Source organism: Microtus oregoni, unplaced genomic scaffold (assembly GCF_018167655.1).
Source record: "Microtus oregoni isolate MIOR12 unplaced genomic scaffold, Mior012 000016F_ref0000370, whole genome shotgun sequence".
NCBI classification, from domain to species: domain Eukaryota; kingdom Metazoa; phylum Chordata; class Mammalia; order Rodentia; family Cricetidae; genus Microtus; species Microtus oregoni.
Window position 1 is genome coordinate 29506293 of NW_024543075.1, and position 21028 is coordinate 29527320.

The 21028-nt window shown below is 42.1% G+C and overlaps 1 protein-coding gene across 5 annotated transcripts in view; it reads left to right on the forward strand.

Moving 5' to 3' along the window:
• Window positions 1-21028, forward strand: part of Sox6 (SRY-box transcription factor 6) — a 560562-nt gene that overhangs the window by 476537 nt on the left and 62997 nt on the right. For all 5 annotated transcript variants that reach the window (XM_041666382.1, XM_041666383.1, XM_041666385.1 and 2 more), the window contains 3 exons: window positions 2892-3041; window positions 8269-8452; window positions 11193-11377. In XM_041666382.1, the coding sequence (XP_041522316.1) occupies window positions 2892-3041; window positions 8269-8452; window positions 11193-11377 (519 nt within the window). The remainder of the gene's footprint in view (window positions 1-2891; window positions 3042-8268; window positions 8453-11192; window positions 11378-21028) is intronic.

The window sequence follows — 21028 nt, forward strand, 5'->3', positions numbered from 1 at the left end:
GTGCAGAGATCAGAAAATAAACACAAATCCAAAACCATCATTATTATTACTCAACAGAATAGTGAGCAAGGTGCTATAAAGAGAAACAGTCAGAACAAAAAGGATCCTTAAAATCATGATGGTGGAAAGTTCATAGAAGTCTTAGAATAAGCTAATGGAAATAATCTGTCACAGAGGAGAATAAAACATTTAAGAGTGTGAGATAGAAGGAAAAACTAAAACCAGAGGGTTCATGAGGATGTCAAACATTTATTAGTGTGAGTTGATGGGGAGCCTCAGAGTGTTTCCTAAAGTTGAAGCATGTGGTTTTATACATTGGAAGAGCTAGGCTCCAGACCAGTGAGTTCAAAGTCAACAGGCAGACAGCCCTCAGGAGGAAATCTCTGCACTTGGTATACAGGAAAGAAGGGAATGCTGTCTCAAGTGAAAACTGATTTCATGCAAAGAATCTGAGATCAGAATGACATTAGACTTCCTTGGCAATAAGAGTACAAGGACAGTAAGTCATTGTCCTTGGAATTCTGGGAATAATTTTTAACTTAGAATTCTGTATCAAGGGAATATAATAATAATAAGTTTCCTGAGTCCTTTGTTCCTAAAATACTAACCTCACGGGCACTTTTCTCAGGTATTTCCTGGAGGGTATGTACTATCGAAAATATGACAATTAACTAAGAAACAGGAAGCCATGACAGACAGAAAATGGAATCAAAAATAGGAGAGACAAGGGGAATTCTGTGTAACACTGGTCTAATGAAGAGCTGGAGCAAAAGTGTAGAGAATTCTAGAAGGCATCTCTAAGAGGTGGGAAATGTATACAGTGATTAGCCATATATTCAGCTGTATTGTATTGAGGTTTCTTGGTCTTTGGGAGAGTCTGAATTCCCCATGATAGCTCTAGAAACCAGAAAGAGATAAATGAGAGATAAAATGATAAACAATACACATATTAAATCTAACAAAGAGCTAAAGAGAAGAGTTACTGCTGAATTTAATCCATATAATCCCAACTACTTGGGAGACTGAGACAGGTGGTTCCCAAGTCCAGGGTATGTCTGACTTTCAGAGTGAGTTTAAGTTTAGCCTGGACAACTTCGTGATGATAGCCTGTCTCAAAATAAAATATTGAAAGAAGTCTGGAGATATGGCTAAGTGGCATTACCTAGCAAACCCGAGGACCTAGCTTCAATCCTAGTACCAGAGAGAGGGGGCTAGGAGAGGAGAATGAAATATAGTTCTTGTCATAGCTCAGCTACGAATAGGTGCCAGAGTAGAATGAACAGTTAAGACTGTCTTAGAATCTCTGACATTAACACTAAGCTATTAGAGGGACACATGAAGGCATATATAGCTGGTGAGGTAGAAAGCTAAGCTTTTATCCTCCTGTGTGAGAACAGCATATAAACATATGCAAATGAGATGATAAGTAAGAAAAGTCAACCAAGTTGAAAGGGAATGGTCTCAAAGTAGGAGTGAGGTGGGGAGGGCAATGTGGGGATGCCAAGGTGATCAGGTATGGTTGTAGAGGCTTTACCTTATTTTAGGTGACCGTGTTGTTGTGATTTTCTTTTTATTTAAAGGCCGTAAAGTAATATTGAATTTATTCAATAATGAATAACATTATTTTGATAAAAGTTAAAGTTATCTAAAAGTGACATTGGCCCATATTTCAATCTTGAGTCTACATTCATCTAATTCAATATACTTAATGTTGATCATTATAAGATGAATAGTATCAGATTGTCTGTTTACTTTGTCTCCAGAAGAGGAGTGTTGAGTTAAGAGCTGTGGGGCTGCGTCCCCAGCACCCAGCCACCCACACAGCTAGCTTTACCCGAAATAATTACACGGAAACTGTATTCTTTTAAACACCGCTTGGCCCATTATATCTAGTGTTTTCTCAGCTAACTCTCGCACCTGGACTAGCCCATTTTTTATAATCTGTGTAGCCCATGAGCTGGCTTACCAGGAATGATCTTAACCTGCGTCTGCCTGGAGTGGGAGAATCATGGCGACTCCTTGACTCAGCTTCTTTCTCCCCGCATTCTGTTCTGTTTACTCCGCCTACCTATGTTTTAACCTATGAGGGCCAGCCAAGCAGTTTCTTTATTGCTTAACCAATGAAATCAACAGATTGATATACGACACTCCCACATCAGAGGAGCACTTGTAAGAGGGAGCAGAGGATGGATAAGATAGCAAGATAGCAAGTACTTAGAAAGGACCCGAGAAACAGCAGTTGAAACAGAGGGAGATAAGCCCAGAGTCCCAATCCAAAGGAGAACTTGGGGAGACACCAGCTGAGCTGTTCTAGCCATAAAGGGGACACTAGCTTGATTTTTTTGTTTCTATGACTTCCAATCTGGCTGTACCCTGTCAATGGTCATTAAATACTGCCAAGAGAAAAGACTGAGAGGGAGGTGGCTGCTGGTAGACTCTAGGGGCTTAGGGGCAGCACTGATCTTCAAGGATCTGCAACCCCAGAGAAGTATGGGAAGATCAAGGACACTCAAGGAAATTCGGTTCAGTTTCTTAGTTCACAAGTGGACACGCCAGATATTAAAGAACATTATATAGTGATTTCAGCCTCTTAGAAGGGATCTCATAGGCTGGTGTGCCAAACTCCTTTTAGTACAATTGAAGGAACCAAGTTCTCGAGAGACCAGTCTTGTCCCAGCCAATGGTGTCATTGCTGGAACACTTACAGTACCATGCTTCTCATTCTAGTCCTCTTCCTTTCTGAGTTACTTGATTTTTCTTATTTTCCTCTTTAAAAAAGTGAGAGAGGAATGCAGGGTTGTGAGAGATGCTATCTGGCAGCACGGTAAGTTTTCCTGAGCCTGTCCCAGCCGCGTTTAATGAGACCGATGGTCGTCTTCTCTGTTTTGCAGCAGCTCTATGCCGCTCAGCTGGCCAGCATGCAGGTGTCACCTGGAGCAAAGATGCCATCAACTCCACAGCCACCAAACACAGCAGGGGCGGTCTCACCTACTGGGATGAAAAATGACAAGAGAGGGACCAGCCCTGTAACTCAAGTTAAGGTACTTGCTTTGCAGGATTATGGAAATGGTTTGGAAAATAGCTTTGTAAGAAAGGTGGTGAAGCAGGCTATGCTGGGAGTAAGCAGCCCTCTTTATGAGGAACGCCATGAGTGAGCATTGAGAAACAGGTGCTTGCCTTTTGATAACAATAGTGCTATATTTTGAGATCCTACCCTAACTCCAAAAACTCACTCCTCAAAAAAATCTCTCCCTTCAGAGTCTGGATTTCATTTTTTAGTGTTCACTGGCAGGAATGGCTGTGCTTTTATTGTCAGTCTTTGTCACAGACCTGCAACACTTATCCACATTCCTTAAACAGGTGGGGAGCCCACTCAGCGTATCAGAGTATGACCTAGGATCCCTGAGAGGATCAAAGGGGATCTAATGCTGGATTTGGCGTAGCTTTGTGGCGCTCTGTTCTTCAGAACTGGCTGCAAAGTGGTGCTGAGGAATATCAATGGCTGGCGGTGCTTTTGACCATGTCATTACGACAGGATAAATGGGCTTTCACAGTTATGGGTAGAGTGTTGATACATGTTTTTCTTAACTGATTTCCAGTGTCCTCAAACTGGTCCCCTGGGGGCGGGGGTACTTGGTGACAAGGGCTATGATCAGACACTTCAAATCTGGTCCCTTCACAGTACAAGTTGCTTGGGGGGATTGTTTCTGCTTCCTATATTGAATTAATAAATTCACACAGTTTGGAGAAGCAGTTGCTGTATGTAAATTGACTGTGAACTTGGAGAAGTGTGCTAAGTGTGAATGCATGGTTGTAATTTTGCAGAAGTACTGCATGTAGGGAGTTTGGGCAGTTATTGAATCTTCACACAGCAAACAGTTGAGAGTAACCGATATCACTAGTGGGTGCTCTGCAGTCACTGAAGCTGCTTGATTTTAGTAAATCGCAGATAGCAATATTGAGATTTCAGAAAGTCTGCAAAAATAATGGACTCCAAGTATTGAAGTCTAAACACATGAGCATCCTCCAGACGACCCGTCTGTGCTCCATTTACGAATATGAACTTAAAGATTCTCTAGAGAAACAGGGTGAAATTACACTTAATTGTTAGAAATCTTGAGCTGTCACAATAACACAGGAATTGTAAGTTTGTAGAAATAGATTATTTTATATTCCAAAAACCTATTTGTGAATCCAAATCATAGCACAGCAAGCAGCTCAACCCAAGGACTAAGTCTCTTCATAGTTGTCAGAGAAAGAGTATGTGAAACGCCAGCAACTCGGGCTATTTGGGTATTAAATATTTTAACATGAAAAAGTCATTTTGTAATTTGAGTTGGCCAACTGGAACTGTACCAAACCAAGCCTCTACTGGATGAGTAAATGTTCCCTGGCTAAATTCAAGATTCTATCTGCTTTTACCATTCCAGCTCTGTGGCCAACAGATTTTATTACTCACTTGACCACATGCAAATGCTTAGGCATAAGAGTTCTGTATGGTTTGACTTGACAGTATTTTATGTTAGTAACAAAGGAGCCATTTCTTATACTTCTTAGATCATATATGTGTGAGCAGAAATATATAAACCAAGACATAAAGTGAGCATTTAAATTGAATATTCCTATTACTGAAGAACTTCTGGAAGTAAACTCAGTCTACTAACTGAGGAGATTTCTTCACCCAAATCCGTCGTGGTCCTCACTCTAGCCATTTTCCCTCTATAGAGAATGGTCATGCACGGTAGAGTGAAATATTGCAGGGCAGTGTTTGCTGAAGTTAATGAGATAAACACAGGGTTTCATCTGTTAAAAGTCTGTCACTGTAATCTGGGAGTTGATAATATTATGGGCCTTACATGAGGCCATATGTTCTCTATCATGTAATGAGCATTCTATAAATGGTGGTGGTAGTGGGGATCCTCACAGTGGTCATGAAGAAGCAGAAGTAGGGGATGGAAGTGTCTGGTTACATAGTTCCACAATGAGAAAGATCCAGAATTATTGAGCTGGACGGTGAGTATCACCTATCAGCTCTACATACAGCAAAAGCCTTCTCAACCTGGCAAGGCATTCTTTGTCCCTGCAGCCTTTCCCCTGACAAACATTTTGTGTTATCTTAGACTGGGTGGAGGGGTATATAATTAACCCTGTCAAAACTGTCTCAAAATTTCATGATCTTACATAGAAAGAACATAAATGTTTTCTCAGATTATATATTTTAGACTGATGACATGGTCTTTGTCAATTTTTTCCAGCTTTTAGTAGAGTGATTTGCCTGCATCTTAGCCACCTCTAAGTTTTTTCTTATCTTATCTGTTAGCTCTATCATCCGTGTCCATTTTGAAATTGGATTTTTTCTTCTTTATTCGTATTTTCATGTTTCTGTGTAAGCCCATCGTTATTAAATAGATGCTACACATTTTGAATTCCACAGTGTTGACTGTTAAAGTGTTTGCATCTTTTTAAATATCAGAAATCTACTGAGACACAGAACCCCTGGATCCTCTTTGGATATACTTTTCATATTTGTTCGTCAGGTTCAGAACAACCAAGAATCTCAGGGTAGTGTATCCCCATCATGAGGCAGCAACTTCCTGGACACTTTACTTAATGCCCTGTATGTGTGTCAAAGGACCGTTGCACTGTGTTCTTGGGAGAGTAAGCCATTCTCAGTCCTTCATGAATGTGCAGTCATTTGCCTACTCTCTTCTTCACTCTCCCCACACTCAAGTTGCCTCCTCATACACACTTACTGATCAGCCCTAAACTAAACCTGCAGTCCAATCTTTTGCAGCTTTGTAGCATTCTCTCTCTTTCTCTGCAGATCTGACCTTGCTGGTACCCTGCCTCAAAAGTTCTGCCTACATTAACATTTATAACCTCTGAACTCTCAACTCAGGGAGGCTGCCAAGCTACCTGTACCATTTACCAACAACTCCTTCTCCATAGTAACGTGGACCAGTCTAGAATTCACTTATTTCAGAAATTGCTGTCCCAGGATCTTAGCATCGATGTCTGAAGAGCACTGCCTAATAATCAGATCCTGTCTGGAGGGTGGGTCTTTAACCTCAAAAGTAAACCCAATCCTGTCCCTCTAACATGATTATAATAGAGAGCATTTGACATTAATTATGAGTTATAAGAAATAAGTTAGAGATATTAAAACTGAAAAGGGTGTTATAAACTCCATATTTTCAAGGAAATTGAAGAAAACATCAATAGAGTAAGACAAGGCACAGAAAACGTAACTAGTTGCCTACAAGTGATAAGTGCAGCACTTTAGATGGGATTAATGGCAGTTTCTACACCTGTAGAAGGGAAAAAGCAGTGAGAGAGAAGTAATAGGACAGAACTCTGCAAGCTGAAACACAGGAAAGACGGTCCCGGAATGGCACCGGAAAGGGTTTGTCTAGCACGTGCAACTAGAGGAAAGAATTGGATTTATGTTTGAAGAAATAATAGCTGAACATTTCTTTAACTTGACAAAAACTCTAAACTCAGACATTTTAGAAGTTTAGCAAACCCCAAATGAAGGCAGCATAGAGAATATGAACCAAACAGCATATAAAGTGCTATGATTCCAATATTCACGAAGGAAGAGACTAGTTTAAATATCCTTTGAATTAAGGGCAAAAAGAAGCAATTTAGTTTAGTACATCAGATAATTTTGACATTCATAGTGGATGTAATCTTGTTTCCCCAGAACATGTCCTCTTCTAAATATAAAGTGCATTGCATCACAGATGGGACAGAGCACTTGTTTCATATTAATACCAAACAAACCAAAACAAACAACAACATAGACCATCACTACATTAATATACAAATGATTTTTCCTCTGCTCATTTGGTAGAAAGGGAGGTGGAGATTTGTAGTCCAATAAATTAGACTCAAATTCTTTTCTCCTTCGATGGCCTTGGGAAGATGCTTTTCATTGTTCTGATTTTCACCTTCCGGTTTGTAAAGTCTGAGTAGTCTAGCCCATCCTCCTGGTGGCATCGGTGGCTGAGTGGGCTAAAGCAATGAGGGCCTGGTGTGATGCTTGGTGCATGGCCACCTCTGCGCATGGCCCTGCTCTCTGTCCCTGCTCTCCCTCTCGCCTTTCCTCCTCCAGTGCTGTTTTCTGGCACGTCTGTTGATTGACATCCCGTAGTATATGGCCATCTTTTTATAGATGGAGAAATAAAGCCTCAGTGAGCTCACATGTTAACCACGGGAGAGAATGTTCTGTTACCAGATGCCGTTGTGTATTTTCAATAATGTCATTGAAAGCAGGCTCTCTGTGCCCTCCCAGTGACAAAACAGAATCTGACATTTGCTGATGATTTTGCTTCAGAATGCAATAATGTAGATCTTAACATTGAACCTTTAAATCACATACTCATATCCATATTTCTGAAATGATTATTATCTGCAGCTCTTTGATGGTAGAATAAATGAGACAAAATGAAAAAAAGTTGCTTAAGTTTCGAGTCACTGGCTATCCTAGAGTTGGAAATGGAAGCCAGAGATGGAAATACTGGGTTCAGTGTGGAGGGATATGGTCTTAAAATAGACATTCCATAAATATATGTAGCAAAGATTGTAACAAGACATCACTTTAAACATGAAAAATAAATTGCATATAGCATAGCATGTAAAACATAATTATAATGTATGCTTGCTCTTCACAAAAATTAATTTTAAACATGAATAGAGACCAGAATATAAACCACGAGAGCACCCACACCCAGAAAGCCACATAGAAGCCTGTGGTGTGGCATGGGACTCTGAGGGCAGGGACCCTGGAGAGCAAAAAAAGACTCTCCATGTTTCCATTCTAAAGTACTTGCAATTGTTTGATTTAAAATATATATTAAAAAATTAGCTGCAGGGACTATTTATAGTCACAGGAACTTTTCAGAGAGACGAACACAAAAGCACTACAGAGCTACTGAAATTTTAAATAATTCTTTGTAAATGCCCTAGGTTAATTTAGATCCCTGAAAACACATTAGGAAATTAAGCTGTAATGTGAGCTAATTCAGATTTTAATTTGGCAAAAAGAATGATCCAACTACACAGTTAATGTAAATAGAAGCATAACACAGGGAAATTAATGAGGTTCCTTCCGATGAATCTTCAAGGAGGTAGATAATTAGCTTCTTTTGTTATTATTGTAGGAGAACGTGGCATTGTCTCAGAGGTGTAAAATAACTGTGGCTTACTAAGTGATAATGTGCTTCATTTGTCTTTTTTAAAATAATTATTTATGTTAAACTCTTGTAGGATGAAACAACAGCCCAGCCACTGAATCTCTCATCGCGGCCTAAGACAGCAGAGCCTGTGAAGTCCCCAACATCTCCCACCCAGAGCCTCTTCCCAGCCAGCAAAACCAGCCCTGTCAACCTTCCGAACAAGAGCAGCGTCCCCAGCCCCATTGGAGGGAGCCTGGGGAGAGGATCCTCTCTAGGTAAATGGGAAAGTCCACTTCAGGAAGGGACCCATGACCTAGAACAGAAGCACGCTGGCCAGGATGCCTTGCCCTTGGGCCCTGTGTGCTCTTTGGGAAGGATAGTGATATTCTTTCCACCGAACCAGAACCCAACTTGGTATCTTGGGTGACTAGAACTTTTGAAAAATGTCTCAAATCCTGCTAGGATCCATTTTTTTTGAGATGATAATGGATCCTGGCCATTAGACAAGTAAGGAGGTGGTCTTAATTTTATCAAGATTTTGCCTAAAAGTAATTCTGTAAGGACATCAAGAACTGGCTTCATTCAGGAAGCCATGTCACAAGGTGCCTTTTCCTTCTTGCTTTTTCAAGACTCTAGAGGTTTTCTCACAGCTGTTTGAAATCGTGGAGCAGAAGCATGGGTTTTACAACAGGACATGCCTCAACCAAAAACCTTCACTGACTGGTGTTGTGGCTCTGGACTTTAGTATTCCCTAAACCCTACACCTACATGGGGAAGAGTATTGTGTAAGCCAGAAGAGAATAGTCTGCCTGACAAGGGTCTTGCAGTGTCCAGCACATCGGAGCTCTATTTTGAAAGACTAGGATAGGTGAATCCCAACACATTCATGTCCTTGGGTAGAATGAAGCAATAGGCAAGAAAACATTTGTCAGCAGGAACAAACCAAATGCATTAAGGATGTTGTTACCGGACTCTTCTTGTCCCTTGCTTTCCAAATAAAGGTAGTGAGATTCAAAGAGGTTGGGAATCCGACCCACCATTTCTTTACCATGTTCCCCTCCTTATGTTATCTCCTCATGGAGCCTCTTGCTTATTATGATTGGACACGGTGATGTGTGGGTAGACCCACTACATCTCTTTTTATCTAGTCTTCTGCTTTATTCATTTCACTTGACTTTACAAGTTAGACAACTTAGTTCTTACTGGGAGAATGCTGAGCTCCAGACCTGGGCTGTGAAATAGCAGAATCAGGACAGATACCCAGATCCTGCTGCTCTCAGGAAGCTCCCAGGTCGAGGTGTGCTCGACTGGGCTGAGGGTGAGATGCGGTGCCCTCTCTGACACTTGGGGTGTTAGGATAGGATGTGAGCAACAGCCTGTTCTGACTTCCAGTCAGGCTTGCCGCATAGGAGTCACAGCTTTTCACTCCCTGCCAGGGAAGCTCGGTGAGAAAAGAAGAGGTGCATGCCTGTACCATTGCTGCCAACTGCTTCTTTTGGCTGACATCTTGGGAGTAGGAAGATGAGAACAAACAAAGTCAACAGAGGAAAACTAGCCTGCCTCTTGAAGTGGCCCTTGTGCAGTGCACTTCCACATTCTGTCTGGAAGGCACTTGTTCCTGGGCTGCTCATCTGCAAGGAGGGAAGGAGCTCCTTTGCCACAGGCCCTGCTCCTGTCAGCAGCAGAGAAGCCGTCTTAGGTCGGGGTGGGGGAGGCCCAGAGTGAAAGTGGCTGCCGCTAGAGCAGTCTCTGCACAGAATATTGCACGAAGGTGGCCCTTTTATCCAGAAAAAAAGCTTAATATCCTATAAAGGAACTGACTTTTAAAAACATTTTCATAGATAGTTTCTGGAACTTCACAAATCACACAGATATGCACATGTGTTGTGCATACAAGGTGTGTGGCATGAGCTTGATTGTAGAGTAGTTTCCCTGTTTCTCTGTCTGTGTGAGGTGTCTGCATATATGCATACATGCCTGTCACACCCATGTATGAGGAAATAGGAAGGACCTTACACAAGTAGATAATGTCAAATACACAACAGCTGAAATCTAACAGTAATCAAATAATTGGCCTCTTTTGTCTAAAAATGGAAAAACTGATTCAAAGTATTCAATTAAGCCGAGTAAAGCACAAGGCACAGAGGAAAATTAGTTTCTATTCCTTTTTTCCCCTCTGGGTTACATGGAATATAATGGAAGAAAATGTTTATTCTTAGTTGATTTGAGGGTTTGTGCTCACGTGAAAGCCATTGCCACACATACTGCTTCGCTGTATGTCAGGATTGGGGGTGGGAGGAGAGGCTGGGAGCAGTGGGTGTCCGAGCTAGGGATGGGGCAGCGTTGCCATCCTCTTGGTAAACAACCGAGGCAGCGTGATAAGAAGAATGCTTCATTAACCAGCCGGCTCTGGGAGAAAGGAGCGTGTGGTGTGCTCCTTCCCACCCCCTCACTTCTGCGATGGACACAAAACACACACATACAGATGTCACCATAACACCCCTGTACCCTCACAGGTCTCATCCTGTTAGCTTTCAAACTCTTCCCCTATGCATAACACACCAAATACAAGAGTGTCTGGACAGAAATCCCAGCCATCTCTCTGCCTTCTTCCCTCTTTGTTCCTCCCCCACCTATCAGGAAAGATTGTACACAAAGAATAGACACATAGAAAGCTAGGAAGGGGATGTAGGAGCATTGATAACTGGAGGCACAAGTGGCAAATACTTCCCCTGTGCATGCAAGATTAGAACTTAGGACCAGTCATCTGTGAGAGGGTGCGGGACAGCCTACCAGCCTGGAGGGCCAGGGTACCTCCATGGCCTAGCTGTACCCTAAGCCAATACAGCTTGCTTCACTAGGCTTTCTGTACTCTAACTAGCGTTGTAGTTTTCATAAAAACAAATGTGCCCCCTCCTTGTCCAGAGAATACAGTTTTCCCCTGGGGAGTGGGTCACAGTCAGCACTCGAGGGACTGTCCCCACACACCTCTAATAACACACCCTATGTATGCAGATATCCTGTCCAGTCTCAACTCTCCTGCCCTGTTTGGGGACCAGGACACAGTGATGAAAGCCATTCAGGAGGCTCGGAAGATGCGAGAGCAGATCCAGCGGGAGCAGCAACAGCAGCCACACGGGGTCGATGGGAAACTGTCTTCCATGAACAATATGGGGCTGAGCAACTGCAGGAATGAGAAGGTAACCCTGCATCCCTCCCCACTCCATAGCAGGCCCATGGGGTCACTCTCATCTCTCTTTAGGCTCCTGGCTCTTACCAGTGATCTGGGTTTCCAGCTGGAGGGCCGCCTTGCCATTTACTCAGATCTGCTCTGTGTCACATGCTCACATTACTGCTGGCTGGCGCTTAGGTTGCCTCCCAGGTACTCAACCTACCTGCCTGTTGGTGTCTCTCTGTCCCAGGCTGCACTATTTAGGGACTTTATTGCAAAGATTGTAAATTGTATAGTTGGAATGAGAATAGAATGTAACAATATTTAAAAGGATACACAGTAACGGTTAAGTGAATTGTGGCTCACCATTAAATTTAATGCTACGCTTCCTATCCAAAAGTAAAAAACAAAACAAGCAAATTTCAAACTGCAATTAATTTTCATCATTTTGATTCAGCAAAACAATTTATCAGGTGCTTGTTCTGGGATAGATGCATACAGAAGTAAGGAAATCTGGAGTGAATGCCAGAACTAAACAGCATACACACCAGTAGGGGACAGAGACTGTGGAGAAGGCTGTGTCAGTACATGGCTGGGAACCAAAGGGAAATAAAAGCAAGTTAAAGGGAAGAAACCAGCTTAGGGCAGTTATTTCAGAAGTGGCAATACGGACTGTCTGGATATGACTCAGGATAGAGACCTGAATGAAGTCATGGTGCGGCTGCAGGAGGATCAGAGTGGAGGCACTCCAGACAGGTAGAGCTATGCAAGCACGGGCCAGTGTGGCCAGAAAGTCACAAGAAAGGGGATAGCTGAGAACATGAGGTAGAAGTCACTGCCTGGTGGACTCTGAGAAGCCTCTTCATTTCATCCCGCACTGGATCTCTCCAGTGTGTGAATGAGATTTCATTGACATTGAAGAAGAGTGGGAAAGGGGGACTGGGAGGAGTGCACCTGGCAGGACAGCTCATTCATTCTTTTATACACAAATACTTGCCCGGCACTAAACTGTAAGAAAATGCTTATTTATTTATGTTTAAATATGGGGCTATTGGAGAGGGACAGATGAATATTGTAACAGACAATAGTAGTAGCTGTTAATAAAATGTTAAAAACACTTACATGTGTTTATTTAGTGAACTAAAACTGCAGGCTGCTGGGCTCAGGCCAGGAGTCTCCCCTTTGTTTCAGTCCTGGCTAACTGTAGTGAGGACACGGTGGCAGAGTGTGCACAGTAAGATAAAAGCTTGTGGTTTCCGCAGTTCCCCACAGGGCTTTTCTATTTGCTCTTGAAGAAGCTGGGAGGTGTGCAGTGCTATTTGTGTTCCTGTGTGGCAGGACCGTCTGGAAGCACAGGTGTAATCCTTTCCTAAGTGACTACACACTGGCTTGCCTAGAGAAGCAGGGACTTAAGCTGTGCGGCTCTGGAGGCCAGTCTGCAGGCGAGGTGTTACAGTCATGCTCTCTGCAGTTCTCAAGGAGGGCCAAGCTCTCCTCTTCCTGCCTTCTAATTGTTACAAGAACCCTGGCTTACTTCTGCCTTCTCCTGATTTCCTCTTGTCTTTCCTACTTGCCTTCTGTCTGTGTGTCTGCTACCTAACCCATCTAATCTGTTGTGACCTTACTCTAACTCGATGACATCTATAAAACTCTATTTCAAAACAAGCTCAAATTCACAATTGCATAAAGTTAAGACTTTTCTGTTAAGGATACAATATGACCCATTACAAGATCTGCACAACTATAGCTCATTCCCAAGCTTTTGACCATACTGCTGTACTCTTGGGGCATACTAGGAGACTAGGGGTGCAGGGTAGGATGGGGTTGGTAATAGGATGGGACACTCTAAGATTCATATGGACAGAGAGAGATGTCTTCCCAAAGCCAAGTAAAGATGTGATTTTCCCTCCATTCCCCTGTCCTATGACTGCCATTAGCATCCTACAGGATGTGGAACATCATATATAAACGTAGGTGCACACACATACCTATAGGGTAGTAAATAAAAAATTAATGTCTTACACTATATGTAGTTATTTACTATTATCATTTGGAGCCAAAGGTCAAAAGTGGACACTGTACACTTCAAATTCCAAAGATTAATTTTTATTTCCCATTGACTTTTCTCAATTCATTTGTGAGGAAGGAAGAAATCTGAAGCTAAAAATGAAAAAAAAAACCACTTTATTTTTCCCATAGAAGGCATGAGAGAAAAAACGAGAAGTAAGGTTGACTTTTAACACATTGGTAAATTATAATCTAACCTACAATATATTGAAGAGAACTGAGTCCCTGAAGGTAAGCTGCAAAGTGGTTTCTACAGAACAGGAAGCGGTGTCCCTAGTTGAGGGAGTCATTGTGTCAGTAGATACAGTTCCTGGGGTTGGATGTGAGACACGGAAAAGCCCGTGCTCTTTAGGAATGCTGTATGTGTTTATCAGCTCTTCTCAGAGGATCTCGAGCCTCCTAAACAAGATCGCTGTTTGAGGTGATTGGCGTGGGTGTGTGGGCCTTATTGGAAGATCTCCGTGTTTGCCAGGCTAGTTGGGCTAGTTGCAATTAGCGGAATGTATGGAGAGCAGTACTTCAGAGCCCCGTGAGGGAGGCAGCTTCAGCTCTTACCATGCAGAGCTCCATCCTAAAGTTGTGACTTTCCTTCCTTAAGAACATCGCTATTTCTTCTCACTTTTTCTTCCAAGTCAAAGGTTAAGTATATAATATGCAGTAAGACTAAGAAGTCGATTGGGACAAATCCAGTTTGCTATCTGGCTTCAAAATTGCCCAGCTTTGAATTGCTGCCCCAGTTTTCCTTAACTATAAAGACCCGTAAACTGTAAAATAGACATGGTAATTTGTTTCTTGGAACCCATGTCACAGTTTTAGGTAAGTTTCATAGCATTGCTATCACGGCCTTATCATTTATTAAACACACTTCTCTCTTTTACTTAAACCTTCTTTACAGAAGAACATAGCACACACCTGAGTTCCCTGGGAAGCGGGCTACCCACTGGATGTTAGTGGCAGGGGTGTGTGGGGGGGTACTCTCCAAAATCGGCATCTGTTGAAGGGACAGGGAAAAGCAGGACTGGGTGAGGAAATGGTGCACTGTGCCTCCACCAGCAATCCCTTCACAAGCTTCAGGACCCATCGTTAGTGAAAATTGCTCCAAATTTCAAGAGGGACATTAGTTTTGCATACTCATGCCAATCAGTACTTGGATAAAAAAAGCTACCCTGAAAAGAGGACTTGATCTTGTCTGAGGTGACTGTCTTTGGCTGAAGCAAGACCAGATAGAAGAGAGAGAACCTTCCAGTGCTGAAGGGGATGGGGCAGCACATCCCAGTGTCAACCATTGTCTGTTACGTTCATCACACTAGGTGTGAGTAAACAGACTCTGTATATATAACCACTGTGGGCTAGTGAACAGACACAGGAAAGCTGTGTTTTTATCACACACACAGGCTCATGTGTGTCCATATGAATATATATTTACCCATGATCTGTTTCACTTTATTGAGCAAATCTTTATTTTGCCACTTTAGTATGAAACATCACTGACTTGATGGGCCAGAACGACGCCAGTGGAGATGCTCTGGGTGGCTGTTGCAGGGTGTGCAGGGTCTGCTAAATACTTAGATTGTGTGGACAATAGACTGTGACAGCACCTCAGGGTCTTTCATCTGTGCCCTCATCTCCATGAGCCTCTGCACACACACTGTGAATGTCCTGCCAGCAGAAGGCTGAGTCTCATCTGTCAGTTAGCTTTTCCCACCAAGAACACCAGCCGGCCGCATCTGTGCTGGAGCACCAGTGCAATTAGATCATGTGATCATATTATGGTGAATTCCTTACCATATTGTATTGTTCTGACAATTCTAAGTATTTTTGTCATGACAATCCACCACAGAATTTCAGTCACACTACTTATAAATGTCATGGAGCTAAGCTCAGGGCATCTGACTAAGAGAGAGGTGAGTCAGGGTAGCCTTCTTCATGAATGGTCTGTGGTATGTTTGAAGTGTGTGTGTGTGTGTGTGTGTGTGTGTGTGTGTGTGTGTGTACTCTGTGGTTGGATACAAAATTCATGTCAGGTCACAGATCTCAGAAGTGGGCAGAATGTGCAGGCATACAGATGTGGCCTTGGCCACCATTCCCTCAGGGAATCGCTTGAGAAAGATCCTGACCCTCGGGAGATGTCCAAATGAGCATAGTGGCAAAGGACTGCACTTACCTGTGTCTGAAGTACAATGGCTGCAACTGGAGCTGCAGTGTGGGCGGGTGGAGCTTACTGCTAGAGAGCTTGCTCTGCGGGTTCACAGTGCCCGGTCTGCCAAAATCAGAGCACATCAGACCATTCAGCCACCACCACCAAAACACAAGGGTATTGGAGTCAGCATTCCATCCATCTGGTGCCGTGACTACTGGTGACAGAAGAGAAATGGGCCCAGTGAAAGGAAGGGGCTTACTGACTGTCAGCGACTTACAGCAGAAACAGAGTTAAGTCTTGGTGTTCCTCATCCAGGTTACTCTTTCCACAGAGAGAACAGTATCAGATTTAGTTAGCAACTTTCTTTGATACTTTAAGCCTTGGGCATATGAAACAACTTTTGCCCTGACCGTCTCAAACCTTTGATGGAATAGGTAAAAGCTATATATAGTGTAAAGAACCATGAACTTCCTGCTTTCCATACAGATGCTGATTTCTGTCTCCACGGTGCCTTGTTCCTGTTACTCTGGATTCATAATGGAAGGTTGAGTGGTGTGGACATAGAAACAGAAATGGCTAGGTGAGGCCACAAATAGATGAGAGAGAGCCTGGCTCTTGGTGTGGACTCACCATGGGTCTCTGTTCTGTCCATGGTGTTTTCTGTCTGTCTTACCTAAGTATGTCATCTTACCTTTGTGAGTTTCAATGATCAGGGCTATGAGATGAAGGTGGGACTCATTTCCCTGGAAGGCTGTTTGAGGATGAGTCTAACAATCATTGCATGTGGAAAACGTTCTTTTGGTATTGACTTCTCTCTTACTTTAAACCCGTGTGCCAACTCTTGCTCATTTAGTTGTCCCTCTCTTGGATAAACTCCAGTAGAAAGGGAGGGACTACTGTGTCTTGGGGCCACAGTGTCTAAAGAACAGAGTGAAGGTTGCGAAGACCCTAACAGGAAGCTGCTCACAAATTCACCTATGCATTTTGCTTTTCTGTTTTCAAAGGAACTTTAAGGTTTTAAATGGTGTTTGTTGTTTCTATCGGATGTGTGTACATGATGGTGTGAGTACGTGTGCCACATGTGGAGGTCAGAGGATGCTGTAGAGCCAGTTCTCTCCAGCCTTAATGTGGCTTCTCGAGATTGTGCTCAGATCTCAGGCAGGCTGCCAAGTGTCTTTACCCTCCGAGCCATTTCACTGACCCTCGGGGAACTTTCATGTACTAGTGACCTGCTAGAATCTGGGTGTAGCCAACAAGATAATTTTCAGATATGATTTGTTGTTGGTCAGAGCTTTTTTATCTTCTGATTTAATGTACTTTAATACATACTTTCTTTTTAAATCTGCCTTGTATTTGATAGCAACAACCATTACTCATATTCAAATGGTATGTTTTTCCTAGTCAAGTAAAACAGAACACTGATAAGCTCCTCACTGAGGCACATGGTACATATGTTGTTAGTTATTTCAAAGCCACTGTTGCATTTTCACAAGTGTGGATCCTTAGTTCTCACCTAACTTTGCAAACTCAGAACATCCACACCACAGTGACATAAAGTGTCGCCTCTCCCTGGGAAAGAAACACACGAAGGAGACTCTGCTTCTGATGCTCAGTTGCCACAACTTCTCATTATTTCTATAGCTGATTCAGATATTCACTGCTGCATGACAGGATAAGGGTAATCAGAAGATCAATACTGAGATCAAGCTATTTGGCAAACTGTGGAATGACTGAACTCCTTATACAGACCAATGGGTGCTTACTGTTTCCAAATCAAGTGTACATAGAACCAGTTAATGGGGATTATTGTCTTTGCAATTGACTGGCATGCTCTGTTGCAGTGTTTCCTCAATCAATCTGCTCCCAAGAAAATACACTATGGAGGAATGTAGAGCACAGTGGAGACTTCACAGGAAGGGACAGAGGCCATAGTCATCTTTGTTTGCAAGGCAGAACAGCAGTCAGTTCAAAAGACAATGTACAATACTTTCACAACATGACAAGCAATGCTTAAATAGTGCTTTGTGCTCCAAAAATACTATTTATTACATACCAATCTGTTCAAGGATCTGCTGGTCCTGTTTCACAGGTGAGGAAGCAAAGATCAGCTAAGGCCACTCTTCCCATCATGCCTTCTCTCCATCATTGCATTTGTTCCCCATGTCTCCAGAGATAGATGGGCTGTTTCACTCGGAATCTAAGCTGAGGTGTATATCGAAGTTTCAAACATACATTTTAATGAACACATCACTATTTGTAACTGTGGGCAGCTACCTAAACACGTGTTTCTGTATTCTCTCTGAGATAAACAGCTATAGATATACTTGCATTGGTGCTTTCCAAACATAATATGTACAGAGGCGGTATAAAATTAGAAGAGAGTGATGAGGGTTTGTTAACGCTCCTTTCTGCACTTGAACCAGTAGCACTGGGCAACTCCATGGTGCTGTGTGGAGGCTCTGGCTGAATGCAACCATTGCCTTCTTTCTTTCCTGTTGTCAGGGCTACTTCATTGGTTGCCTAGCTACTGGTTTAAGGCTTAATTCATAAAAAAAAGAAAGAAAACAAAAGAAAAAAGAAAGAAAGGAAGGAAAAGAAAAACCAACATCTTACTTGGTTCTGATTCTTGTTTCCTCTGTGCTCTCACTAGGAAGAATGGTGGAAATAGTTATGGACTTATGATTCGAGATGCTTTTTAAGGACAGAGGTGAGGGTTTGCAGCAGAAATGAAGCTTTTAGTTTTGTTACCACTTCTCCCAGTGAACATATTAAGATTCTACAGTCAGGTAGTAGTTTGTACTCATCTTCTGGAAGATTTATTGTCTGCACAGTGTGTAAAACATACGTGTTAATTAAGCCCTCACCAGTGCAGGCACTCTGCAAGCCTCCATCTGTCCAGGTCTAGTCTTTCTACTAGCTGTTTTCAGCTCTTGGGCTTTCAAGGCCCTTCTACACTCCTAAAAATTACTAAACACCTCAGAGACTTTGAATGTGTGTGAGCTAGATTACATGGATGATAACAACCAATATCCATCATATTAGATATACAAACTGGAGCATTAGGATATTTATTTGCTTAAAATAATCACAGATCAATTAGATATTACTATAAGTACCATTTTGAGTGGTAGCTATGCATTTTAAAGCAAAATTACAATGTGAATGTCTTTGCTTTTAATTTTTACAGACTCCTTTAGTGACTAATTCATTTTGGAAATAGCCAGTCTCTCTTTTCTGCTTTGCCATTAAAATTATATCCTAGACATATAATATTTTGAGCACCATTGTTTGTACAATAGAGAAAGGCACCTAAATGGAAAAATAATACCTTAGTTTTACTGTGGAAAGCATTTTGGCTTATTGGGCCACCCTCCTAAAAGGTCTATAAATTTTCAGGGCAGGGGTTATATGCTATTCTAGATAGTATCATACACATATCTGCATTAATGTTTGAATTGTATGCACCTTAATTTTAAAACATCTTCCACTCAAACATCATATGTATTTAGAAATAAGTAGAGTTTTGAGGTTGAATTCTCTTGGAGTTAAGGGGCAAAAACTGTTAACCAAACTATGTAACTTGTATTTATACTTTGTCTGAATGTAGAAAAAAATCATTATGAGTGATTTGCAGTGATACATACCATAAAGTAAGGAATAAGAAGTATGGGGTAAGGAGATAGTGTGAAAAAGAAACAACTGGTGGGAAACTAAGGTTCATAGGTAGAGTGAAATGAAGTCATGTAGCTGTGGAAAAATAAGCACACAAATTTTTGATATTCATATTTGCTTAATTGGTAATGAGGGGGGTCATGACTCAGTTCTGAGCTTCCTGGTAAACAGGCAAAATGGGAATATGTTGTAAGAGCCCCGGTGTGCCTGTCTATTGTATAAGTAAAATTGCTTCTCAGGAGAATGGTTGTCATGTTTTTAAAAGGTTAATAACACTTTGAATATAAAGTGAGATTCTGTTTAAAACACAACCTTAGGAATGCTGCATAATCTCCAACCTGTTTCCTGTTCTAACCAAGCCCCTGGGGATGATACAGAAGGCTCCTGGGGATCACAACCTTGCCAGAGAAGCAGTACCTGTCACTTGCCTAGGTGCCTCTGGACCCTGGAACCTGCACTCTCAGCTCTCTGTTTCTAAGCTGTAGGCCTTTCTTGAGACCTGGCTGTCTCAGTTCATGTGACCTATTCGGGGATCTTTACCCTGTGAACTGGGGACCTTGTGTCTGCCTTGTCTTGAGAGACCTATTACAAATGCCATTACAGAATTGGAAGTTCACTCTGTTTTTTCTCCCCTGGTAATGATAGCTTTTCGCACTTCTCTAACCTATCTCTCTGTGAGGACAGTTATGTTGTACAGACCAGTTAGTACAGACTCTCACTTTATAGATGAGGAAACTGAGGCAGAAAGAATGGGGGCAATTGCCTGCTTTAAATTACAAGGTATTAGAGAATGGCACAAAACCCCACATCCCTGGCATTCAGGCCATGGTGTATTCCATATCCCAGGACAATGTCCAAGTCCTAAGATAACAATGTTGGTGACTCTGGAGTTTACATAGTACTGACTTCAGTGTAGTCCTTCTCTGTTACATGTTATAATCCCTGCAATAGTGAGCCATGCACATATGATATATTGTCCACACACATATATAACATATGATATATATATGTTATATAATACCTTATTAGAGTTAAGGTCAAAGGAGACATTTGTCTCCTGGGTATGTTCAGTACACAGTAAGCGCTTGGTAGCATTTGGAATGATTTAACTTGATGCCAATAACAATGTTTGTACATACATTTTATATGACATTTTAGTTCTCAGTAGTCACACTTGTCAAAGGTTTACATAAGCCTTTCTCACGTTAGGCAGGTGAGTAGCACTAGTCTCTTTCTGGCAGTTGCAGTTTTGAAAATAATGGGAATGTCAGAGTTTTTTTAGGAAACATTTTTCTTGTTTATCCATTACAATCTGCCCTCCCAACCCTCTTATAAATTTTTTTCCATCGTTCCCCTTTGCCGGTAAAGATGAGGTTCCAAGAGCACAAATTATTGGACAGCGTGCTTACAGGGAGCACTGAAAGTGAAGCCCTTCACACTCTACTCATGTCTTCATAGCCTGCATCTTCTCCCACAGTGTCAGTTTCTGACATGTGTCCTAGTGAACCCAAAACTCTCTCTCTGTGTGTGTGTGTGTGTGTGTTGATATGCACACGAGGCTGCTTTATGATGGAATATGATATCTGTCTGTGTTCATCTCTGATTTTGTTCTACTCTCTTGATGTTTGTGGCTGTTGCTATGTTTGGTTGTTTTTGTGTTCAGTTGGTGTCAGTTCTGCCTCTTTAGACTATGTGAGCATTTTACAGTGGATGTGATCTTTCCAAACTGGATTCCCTCTCAGCATTGTCTTGAATCTGCTTGTCCCAAATGTACCTTCAGGAGCTCTCTGGCAGAGGTTC